The sequence below is a fragment of the Marmota flaviventris genome, chromosome 2, assembly GCF_047511675.1.
Source record: "Marmota flaviventris isolate mMarFla1 chromosome 2, mMarFla1.hap1, whole genome shotgun sequence".
In the NCBI taxonomy this organism is placed as follows: domain Eukaryota; kingdom Metazoa; phylum Chordata; class Mammalia; order Rodentia; family Sciuridae; genus Marmota; species Marmota flaviventris.
This window is the reverse complement of record NC_092499.1, coordinates 49726666-49738690: the sequence shown is the minus strand read 5'-3', so window position 1 is coordinate 49738690 and position 12025 is coordinate 49726666. Positions and strand designations below refer to the sequence as shown.

Genomic DNA, 12025 nt, shown 5'->3' with positions numbered 1-12025 from the left:
ATGTTTTCTTTGATATGAGGATGCTGACTCATGATGGCCATTGGTGGGAGGGGGCATGGGTAGAATGGAGGAACTTTAGATAGGGCAAAGGCGAGCAAGGGGAAGGGAAAGGACAAGGTGGTAGGAATGACAGTGAATGAGTTAGACATCATTACCCCAAGTACACGTATGAAGACAAGAATGGTATGAAAATACTTTGTGTACAACCAGTGACTTGAAAAAATTGTGCTTTATATGTGTAATATGAAATGAATTGCATTCTGCCATCACGTATAACAAATTAGAATAAATAAATAATTAAAAAAAGAAAAGGTCCTGGATGGGATTAACAGTACACTAGATAATACAAAAGAAAAGATAATTATATCAGAAGACAAAGCAAAAAAAAAAATTATCCAGAATGAACACATAGGGGAAAAATAGAATGCCAAAAGAAAAAAAAAGGATTATGAATGAACTGTGGACAATTTTAAGTGGCTTAATGTACATTCAGAGGGAGAGGAAAAGTGCTAGACAAAAACATTGGAAAAATAATGATTGAGATTTTTCTAATGAACCACAAACTCACAGATACATTAAGTTCATCAAATCATAAGCACAGAAAGATGCAGAAATCTACACTACAACGCATTATATTCAAATTAGTTAAAATAAATGAAATAGGGAGAATCTTTAAAGCATCCAGAAGACATACTATTTACAGAGAACAACAATAAGAATGCTAACAGGAACAAAACAAGCCAGAGATACTAGAGTTAACATCTTTTAACAAACAGCAAAACAAAGTTCAGAAACCTAAAGTTTAATGTCTAGCAGTTTAAAAAATTGAATGCAGAAAAACACTTTCAGACATTCAAAAGCTGACACAACAGTCCTACATTAGATTGGATGATAAATACTTCAGGCAGATGGTAAATAACTGGTGGAAATCTACACAAAGAAAAGAACACTGTAAATGATAAAGACATGGGTAAACATCTTAGTTTTAATATTTCCTTAAAATAATTGACTGTTCAAAGTAAAAATAGTTAAGAACGTGAACACTGTATACAGATACAGAAGTAAAATATATCACAACAACATCAGGAAGGCCTTGGTGGGACAACATGGTGTCTCAAACATGGTGAGGCACAACTTGTGTTTATATAGTACAATGACCTTTTACATATCGCCAGTTTCAAAATCTTTTTCCTGAAGACTCCTACTTTCCACTCTCATTTCAGTCCTCTTTGTCACATACCTTAAACTTTAAGTTCAAAATTCACAATACAGAGTTACATAATTTGTTTATATTAATCTCATTATGATTCAATAATCAAATACAATAGAAGCAGTATTGTTATTTCAGCTTTTTTTTTTTTTTTGGTACTGGGGATTGAACCCAAAGGTTCTCTACTAGGAGCTAAGGTTACAGGGATGTGCCACTACACCCAGCAGATTTCAGCTCTTGATTACAATAAAGTTCCACACATATTCCAAAATTATTAGAGGTGCTTTGTAATATATTTGAACCAATCTATTATTTTTAAGTTAAAATAATTTGATCTCCTTCATTTTTTCTAATCATATTTACCAAAGATAATATTTATAATACTTTTTACTATAATTTTATATTTAAATAATTTTGAAAGGTTCTTAAGACAACTAACAAATTTATTCGTGTTGACTTTTGTCTTTAATAAGGAAGTCACACACAGTTTGATAGGAAACTTAATCTGTTTCCCTACTACAATATATATTTTATGGTTATATCCAGTAAAGTGTCTTCAGGACTGTACATCTACAAATCAAATCAAGATCAATGTATAAAAATTGCAATAAAACATGTAGGATTTGCAATATGGGATTTTATGTGAATAAAAAGTAAATACATATCTTATATATGAGAGTACATTAAAATACAGCTTTGTTAATGAACATATAATCAAGAAACTGGTGGCTTCCAAAGTATTAGCGTACTCCAAAACTATATTTAAAAATAAACTTAAAAGTAGGCATATTAATACTTCTGCAAAGAAGATGAATAGCATACAACATTTTAATGGTCCTCAAAAATACACATTTATCATTGCCAAATTCTATTATGAAGTCCTACATCAAAAAGGTAATAACTTTAACCTAACTTACACTAAAGTACATAACAAAAAAGAAAAGGAACCATTTCAAAAAAGGTTATTATAGTAAAAGGATTATAAAAAGTTTGGTAACTGGAGATGCTATTCTGAAACTTATGCTACTAGTTGAAATGTACAAGCTCCAACTTAACAAATGTTTAAAATATTTGAGTTTTAAAAACAGTGCCAAAATAAACCACAGCTTTTCTAGAGATGACATATTTAGCTAAGCACGAGCAATATAAATCTTTCAACCATTTCATGTATTTGTTTAAAAGCCTCAGAAACCACGTGCATTTCCAATAAAACACGAACAAAATGCTGAAATCACTGGAGCTCAACAGTTGACTTATAAATCAATTTTTTAAAAAGGCAAATGTGATTTTCAGTCTGAATGGGTATATCTGTATATATGAATAGATATGTGAATGGTACATAACAGTAACCAAGAACAATAATATCTGTGAAAATCTGACTTCCATCCAAGCCATATGTGAGAAGACAAAATGTGTCATGGCTATTTTATCATTTAATGCCTTATTAATCATGACTATTTGAAAATGGTAACTTTAAAAAATAATTATGATCTTTAAAAATACTACATATAAAATGTTTTTCTACATATAAAATGTGACACTATTCAATATTAAAACTACAAATCTTTAATATTCTTTCTTGTGAAATAAACTAATTATATCAATAAGTGATGTGATTATAAAAAGATTTCTTAATTTTTTTGGGGGGGAAGGTTCTGGGGATTGAACCTTGGGCATCATGCATGCTAAGTCTGTATTCTGTCACTGAGCTAAATCTCCAGCCCTCTTAAGTTTAATTGAATAAGAAAATATACAAAGGATCAATCTTATCACTGAAAATAATATAAAATATTTCTTCTATAAAATATTTAAACTGTTTTAGTTACCTTTAAATATAATGGTTTATTTATAAAAGCAGAATAAAAATATTCATATTAATGATTAATAATTTTGCTACAACTGTCTGTCTAGACAGTGCTTATAACCAATAACTTTGCTTATATATAGTTTTATCTCTAATAGTTGTCCTAGGAATTAAAGCAAGTCTTGAAGTTTATACTACTTTATAAAGTACGGTGTTAGAATTTATCATCAGGCCAAATCGAAAATAGTCCAAAGCACTTCAAGGTTATATTTTAGTGATACCTGAAGTACAGCATGCTGCTACTATCATATGATAGAGAGGTGGTCATAATATGATGTTATCTATGCATACAGTTCACATTATTGTACTTCATAGAAAGAAATGTGTACAGTCTTAGACGGTTAGGGAATTCATATATATGTGTATAAAATAAATGGTAGAATAATAACAAAAATTACTAGAGTAAAAATCTTTACTACATTTTTTTTTCCTAACAGAAAGGTTTGAAGACCTATAGTTGCATGGAGTATAGTTATAAGACCGTAGTTCTAAGTTTTAGCCAGTCCTTAGCAAGTTCCAAGATACTCTGTTTCCTCACGAATGGAGAGTTTTATAACAACAATAACACTAATACTAAAGCCCTATAATCATTATTATATAGTTGACATAAATAATTTATTATTATTATATGGTTATTGACAGGAGCAAATAAAAAAAAGATGTGAAGGATTTCATAAATCATCAAGTGTTAACAAATTTAGCATTTTTTTCTGCCTTTCCTCTGGACTACTTATTTTTACAAGAAGTGAATTCTCATGTTACTAAAGGAATTACACTTGATGACGTTTAAAGCAAACTCACAGCAACATTGCTGAGCAGAATGAAACACTTCTGGATTTGTGCTAGGATTGAATATGTGGCTACCTGATTTTCAGTGAGTAAGGCTATTTTTCATACAAAACAAATTTTGACTACTTGAAATATGTGTTGGTCAACATTTTTAACTTAATAAATCAGTTAAGACAATATTTGGCTGTAATACTTTGCATTTGTTAATTTTGCAGATAACTAAGTCATTTTCAAGGGACTGAAACTCATTTTCAAAGGGATGGGTTATTTTTGGGAGATTATCTATGTTGAACAAAAGTAGATATTAGAATTGTTTTGTAAATTTCACTTTATAATCATATTCTGTAAAACTTCACAGTATTGATTATAGGAATTGGTTGCTCTAATTATATCATTTAGGTATAGGAGGAGATGTTTGGAAACTGAAAGATATCTTGATATGGCCCTTCATGTACTTTAAAATTCCAAAGTAACCCAAGGAAAGTTAGTCTGTTCTTCAAGACTAAACTGAAAATTCAAGTTTACTTGTGATTTCTTTTAAGAGGGTTTAGGAACAAACTATTTTGTGACAAGAACTGTTCTCTACTTACCTGCATCTCTTGGATGATTTAAAGGGTGCTGTTTCTTTAAACAAGGAGTTTTTAGGGGTTTAAATTAGAGCCCAGAGACAAGACTCCATGTATGTTCAAATTATTACACATGTCTATGTTTATATAGTCACTGGCCTATGATTCTTTTTAGAACTATAGGGCAAATCCAGTTAGTTTATTTTTAACCCCGTTGTGCCTTATTTTCAAATTATCATCATTTAAAAAAATCATTACAAGCAGGAAACATGAGTAAATTCCAAATTTCAATGCAATGGGATAATTTTGTCAGTTAATTTAATAGCTACAGATTTACTAAGGAAGGAATGGGGTGTATTTAGCATTATGATTCTTCTGTCATCTATGACAAACACTTTAAAATTTCCTGCAAAGTAAATTAAATAATGGATAATCTCTAATGGCATCTTAAAAAATGACACAATACATTGCCCTGAATATACTTATCCTGAAAACAGGCAACAGTATCTAGTTTAGCACAATCTTAAAGATAAATTAAAAATGCATGTAAATTTTTATTTGTCTACAAACCTTTCACTAATCCAATCTGTTTGTTTATTTCACCCTGTTCCTGGCATAGTCATTTCCTATTGCCCTTTCAACTTTTCACTCTAAAACAATGATGATTTTTTTGTATAGCCAAATATATAAAGTTTCAGTTTTATTCATGACATCATATGAGTAGAAGTGATGGCTATGCTTTAACTTTTAAGTTACCTCTTAAATGTTAATTAAGTTAATTCTTACCTCTTATATGAAATAAAGACAACCTGAACCAAATGCAGGTTTACTTTTGTCTAAGTCCTAATATTTGCTCATTATAATTTTATGGTATATTATATACTGAATTCCCCTCCTTTACAACAAAATTCAAACAATAATCTATAAAAAAAGATAATCAATAAGAATACTTAGTAGATTTGATGGCTTCTTGCCTTTTCAGATAGAGACATGCTGGCACATGCTAATTTTCAAGACAAAAGTGTCCCAGACCATTAGACAGAAACTTGGCAATTTCTACAGCTTAGGTGGAGCTTAGATAATTATCCAGTCTTAACATTAAAAATACTGACAATATGAATTTATAAGTACACATTAATAATCTTCCATTTTATTGAATACAGTCTGTATTTATTTTTAGTAAAATAAAAATCATGTCCTGATGAATGTAATTTTGATGTACTAAACTCTCATTAAAGCAAATTATACATTTAATTTGTGGCATCTATTTGTAATATTCTTTAATATTAACAAAGATTACATACGTACACTAAAGGAAGATTACAAACTCATGTCTGAACATCCTTCTTCAGTTACGAAATATACTCTATATTGGAAGATGCATTTATTTGAAGTTTTGACCTAACACAGTGGATTAAGGCTTAGACAATATTTACTTTGCTGCACTTTGATTCAGAGAGGGCCATATGTGAAGATATGATCCTGACCAACTTTACCATGTTTCTATAGTGGTCTCTCAGTAAAACAATTTATATCTCTAAATAAAAAGTTGAGATATAAAATAGCCACTACCTTATAGCTACCCATTGGTAAAAGTCTATAGTTTCATATATTTGGATAAAAAACTCAAGTCAGCAGCAAAGTGGTTAAACATTTGTGATTTGATTTTTTTTTCTCAGCTTGGAATGTGGTTGGAGTGTCCCACTTCTAACAACTGTTTGCTAAGTTAAGGCTTTTAGTGTTTACACAGTGTTGAATGAAGCAGCCTGGTCACCAGATGTGATCGCTTCCCCCAGACTGTCGTTTTTTTTTTCTGTCAGATCACTGTCCTCATGGTCCCTGTTCCAACCTTCTTCCTCAGGACGTCCACCAGCCTTTCTAACCTAAGTTGGGGGCAGGGAAAACAGGAGGAAGAAAAAAAGAAAATAAAAAGTACAGTTATTGTCAGGAATGATTTGGCTGAAAAAGAATAGTATTTGCCTGTGACCAAGCAGTCCTGGTAGTCATGTTAAGAAACAAAGCATCACTGTAAATGAGAGGCACTCTTGCAGAGTGCCAAGGATTTACTTTAAGTCAGATCTTCAGATTATGCCAGTGTTAAATGCTCCAAAATATATAGGATATTCATTTCAAGACATTTGGCTACTTGCACTAAGGTTGTGAATGAATCATTTACTATGCAATGACAGCATGGCATATTAAGTGTAGAACCAGCTTCAAACTGACTTTTACCTAAGAGAAATATATGTATCTTTTCTTTTTCTCTTTCTTTTGGTGATGCTGGGGATAGAACCTGGCTGGCTAAACAAGTACTCCATCACTGAACTACATCCCCAGCCTCAGAAACATATTTCATATAGACATACTAGCAAGCTTATCCCTGTTACTTAGCTAAATAAGCAATACATTGGTTGGCATACTGTATGATTTTTTTTTTTGAACCCAGGCCTCATGCATACTAGGCAATCTCTCTTCCACTGAGCTATACCCCTGAACCTACTGAACAATTCTTATACATTAAATTTCTTTCTTTCCCCTAGAGTCAGCTGATGAAAATATAGATAGAAATTAGGTGGTTAGGTAGGGAAACTTTCATGTCCCAAAATATTTACAAATGATTTGACACTAGTACAACCAGATTTTCTGTACTACATTTTAAAAAAAGTTTCTATTCCTGAGTAATCAGTCTAGGAATTACCTTTATAGCTTTTTAATCAAAGAAGTATAATATTTTTAGCTGATTAAAACCTACCAATTAAACTGAAAATAGAGTCAAAAGTTCAGAAGTCTATTCTGCAGTGCTCTTAGGCTACTCTGTGGGTGACAGAACACATTCATGTGGATCAGTGAGAGTTTTGCTTAACAAAAGATCATGGAAACAGACCATTAATTGGTTTCTTCTTTTATTTTCTTCACTGAAAGCATAAAACCTCAACCAAAAATCTTACTTGATATTACACACAAATAGTCTTCCTTATAAGTGAAAATCATGCCCAGCAGTTTTCAGATAAACAATCCTCAAAGCTTGGTGAGCAACATAGTCTAGTCTACTCCACAGTTTGCCTCATTTATATGGATCCATGCATGAGGGTCTTTGCAAATAAACACAGTACAGAGCTAGACACTAAAGGAATGAGAGTATTCTTGGTGTCAAACATACTTGTTTAGACTATTTGAAGACTTTCAGTAAGGAATGAACAAATCAACTGCATAATTCAGAAAACTAGTTCAGGTTTATTAGATGATTCTGCATATAGCAAAATTCTGTTAACAGAAAACAGGAATATTTCAGTGCATCAAAATCTTTGTCTTAAATAAAGTAGTGATCTTAGAATAAAATACAAATCTTGCCTGTTTATTACTATAGATTTCTTGACTATAAATTATACATAAATATTATATATCTACTAAGACCGTCTAGAGGTACTACTAGAAGATTCATGGAAAAATTCACTGCCTTCATAGATGAATCTATATTAGTTGAGCTTTTCCTCATGGCAAAAACTAGTGCTATTTGCTACCTGAATATTATACACTCTGAATATTATGTTTCATGGGACTGCAATGAATCCTTTTAGGCAAATTTTTATAAACTTTAAATTGTGGATGTGGGGGATAAAAATTTTAGTATAAATCACAAAACTACACTGTAAGTTTATTGCTAAACTCTGATAGTAACTTGAATGAACTGTTAACACAGGTTCCTGGTAGAAATCTTGACAAGCTATTATTAATACCATTTTTTTTGTGTGTGTAAGAGTCAGAAAATATTGCTTTCAAGTTGGTTAAATACATTCCGTCCTTATAATAACACTGAAGCTACTAACTAGCTAAAAAAAACACTTCTTCATAATATAAAAATAAGTTCTACTTGTGATTATTATTACTACAAATTCAGAATCATTGGAATACCAAATTACTGAGATGAATGTGTATTGTGCTTGTTTTGGCTTCTTCATAGATAGGCTTGTCTTTCGTTTCCTTTTTATACATTAGGGCATTTTTTCCATTTAGAAGTCTTATATCTCTCTAAGGTAAGAAACTAGGAGGAAATACTTAAATATCATGCTTTGCAATGTCTCCACTGTATTTCAACAATTACTAGATCAACCACATTCTCAGTTTATCCAGGTTGAACGATTTATGAAAATTTGATCTCAGAAATGAGAAAAATGTCAATTACTTAGTTTTGCAAAAGCTTACTGACTTCTGAAATACAATAAAGCACCTATTCCTTCCTGTAAGGAATGGAATACACCTGCCAAACAGAGACTCTGCCAACAGGAAGGTCGGTGTGTGTGTCTGCTGGAGCACCTTGCAGGATTTGCCTGCAGGCTATTCTTCACTGTCCAAATCAACAATATCTTTAAGAAAATAATATAGTTCACAAAAATAGGTTCCAAGTGCTTTACATACTACTGAATGATTTCTTCCAAAGAGCTTCATGAAATAGAAAAAAAGGCTAGAGTTAGGGCTAAGAGCACTAGTTTTGGTACAATTGCATAAGAGAATTATTGACTAGACAACTTTCTCTCCAGCAAAAGCATTCCTATTATTTAGTTGTTCCCATCAAACATGTTTAACTTTTTAAAATCCTTCTTCAGCAGAAGGAACCGGAAATATCCAAGTGAGATGGATAACAATCATCCTTCCAGCAGAGAAGACAAAAATCACTAAAAATGCTCCACCTCAGGAATGTCATTAGTATCAAAGGACTTGTTCTCTTTCAATTATGGCAGAAGGATAAGAAGACTTAAAGTGTGATATGTTTTTTTCTTTTACTGCTATGGCTGTTCTGTTGGTCTTTTTTATGTTGATGTACTTTATCATTCTTCTTTATGTCTTTTCATGCATGCCTCAGGAGATATTTGCTCCTTTGATGTCACTTAAATGATCATGACTTCCAAATCCAGAGCCCCCTATTCTAAAATTCTCTTGTGTTTCAGACTCACATATGCAACCGTTTTCAGTATATATCCTCTTGCTAATACCAGCATTATCTAAACTATGATACTCAGCATTAGCTAAACTAAAACTTAATACTTTATCTCCCACACATATTTCTGTCTTTCTTATCTTGATTACTGTGATCATTCATTTACTCAACCTTTACACTGGAAAATTTTTAGAAAAACTTGGTATTTAAAAAATTTTTTTTCACTCATTTCAACTTGAACCTATGAAAACTCAGAAGAAATAATGAAAACATTCCAGTTCATCTAAAAATGTCATTTTCATTATATATATATATTTTTTGTTCAGGTACTGGGGATTTAATCCAGAGCCTTGTATGTGCTAGTTGAGCACTTTGTTATTGAGCTATACCCCCAGCACTCATGTGAATTTTAGAAAGATTACACTGGGAAGAATGTATAGATGCAACGGAAACTTACCTTAGCCTAGAGGTAAGAACACCAGATGGCTCCTTATTAAAAAAAATCCTGGGGTACAACAATGTGAATGTACTTAGTGCCACTTAGTTAAAATGGTAAATTTTATGCTACAAATATTTTACCACAAAATATTATAGACTTGAAGAGCAGAGCAGCAATGTGAATGGGAAGAAAGAGATAAAAGATATCTAGGTTACAGGATTAAAAAGACATGAAGGCTGACTCCCTGGTGTCTGTTCTAGGTAAATAGTGATACCCTAACCAAGGCAATGGAGAGGAAAAGCAGATTTCTGCCGGGGAGAACATGTGTGTGAGGATGAGTTCATTCTGTTACTTACATTTTAAGTACTGATGAAACATGTAAGTGAGGATGTTAAATAGGTGGTTGGATATAAGAGTTCTGTTAAAGAAAGAATTTTATATAGATTTCAGCTGAGTCAATAAGTGTTTAGTGGGTAATTCTTATGTAAGAGACATTGTTTTAGGCTTTGATTATTCAAAGAGCAGGTCATGGTTCTTGCTTATAAGGATCAGCAAGGTGGGAAAATAGATCTTTATACGGTTAACACCAATACATTATTGGTAAATGCTGTAATAAAAGAATAAACACAGGTATTAAATAGAACCTAGCTTGGAAAGGAGAGGAGAGGTCTGTAAAGGTTTCCAGATAATGACTGTTAAGTTTTAAATGAAAAGAAGGAAATTATCACCTCAAAAAAAGGTGGAGTGAAGACAGGGCTAGGATGAGCATTTCAGGCAGAGGAAATAATTCATGAAGGTTCAGAGGTGGGAAAAACTTGATGTGTATCAAGCACAACCAATGGCATCATTTCTCAGGATGGTGAGATAAGAGGTGCAAGATGGCAGGTGGGTAGGTCAAGAATAGGTCTTATTTTGCTCACAATTAAAGCCATGGGAATGGAAATGTTTAGAGAGGGAAATAAAACAGAAGAAGACAGTGAAAGAGGATAGAACCAAAATGAATCAAATATGTAAGAGAAAGAAATTAGGGAAAGAATTTGAGAAAGAATAGTCAGAGGAGTAAAAGATGGACAGAGAGTAGAAGTACAGAATGGAAAGATGAGAACTTCAAGAAGGGAATGATCAATAAGGTTAAATGAGTGCTTAAATAAGATCCAAGTGAAAAATACCTATTTGATTAAACAGGAAAGGATAACCTTTTCAGTGCAATTTTAATGATTCAATAGAAGTGGGATGAAGCATGAGTGGAATGTGAAAAAGGAAAGGTGAAGGATAAACCTTTCTATAGGAACTTGGCTAGAAAGTAAAGAGGATTATAGTTATAGGAAATGTTTGGCTAAGGAATTTTTTTAAAAAATGGAAAATGTGAATATATTTGTGGATTATGGAAAAGAAGACTATGGAAAGATTATAACATAAGGGAGAAAGATGATATTTTTTAAAGTAGGGTCACAGAGGATGGAGTCATAGGCATGATTTGTAGGATAATCCTTTAAAATATGACTGGACAACTTTTCCTCAGAGACCAAAAGGAAAGACGTGGGATATTATAGCTGTGGATAATTTTGTAGGTGTGAGGAAGGAAAATGACAGAAATTAGGCCTGCAAGATTCTGTTCTTCCCATGGAGTAGGAGATACAGATCTCTGCTGAAAGTACAGGGTGAGGAAAAAGGGTAGAAGAGAATAGCGAGGGTTTAGTAAGAAAAGAAAGAGAAGTATCAGGCTATGTAAGATGATATTAGGTGGTATTGACAGTCTACCTATAGCTAGAATTACCATTTTGTAGAAGACATTGATCATCAGTAATATCACTTTATTTCCTCATTAGCTCTGTATACTGGGGGTAGATATGGAGAGGGCAAATTATATAAGAAATTCAGAGTTTATGACTTGTATAACAAATGGGCTGAGAAAGATACGGGGATTAAAGAGACTGAGTATCCTGGGGAGACAGATCAAACCTAGATTACAGATTATGTAGAGAAGAAAGCAAGTCTAGAAAAGACTGTTAGTCTAGGGAAAAAATGGAGGGAGCAATTGACTGCATGTTTTAATCTGTGTTGAGGCTAAAATGCAAGAGTCTTTGGAATAATATTGTGGTTATTATCAGAGAGGCTATTTGGGTCTTAAGATTTCAGATGTAAAAAAATTTTGACTGATGACAAGGACTGGGGTGCAGTTTAAGTGGAGAAGAGATAAAGGTCATTAACATTCAGGAGG

The 12025-nt window shown here is 32.3% G+C and overlaps 1 protein-coding gene across 5 annotated transcripts in view; it reads right to left on the bottom strand.

The window, feature by feature from the left end:
• Nucleotides 1–963: 963 nt before the first annotated feature.
• Mipol1 (mirror-image polydactyly 1) overlaps nucleotides 964–12025 on the bottom strand; it is a 318255-nt gene continuing 307193 nt past the window's right edge. For all 5 annotated transcript variants that reach the window (XM_071607845.1, XM_071607843.1, XM_071607847.1 and 2 more), the window contains one exon: nucleotides 964–6312. In XM_071607845.1, coding sequence (XP_071463946.1) covers nucleotides 6246–6312 — 67 coding nt within the window. In that variant the 3' untranslated portion in view covers nucleotides 964–6245. The remainder of the gene's footprint in view (nucleotides 6313–12025) is intronic.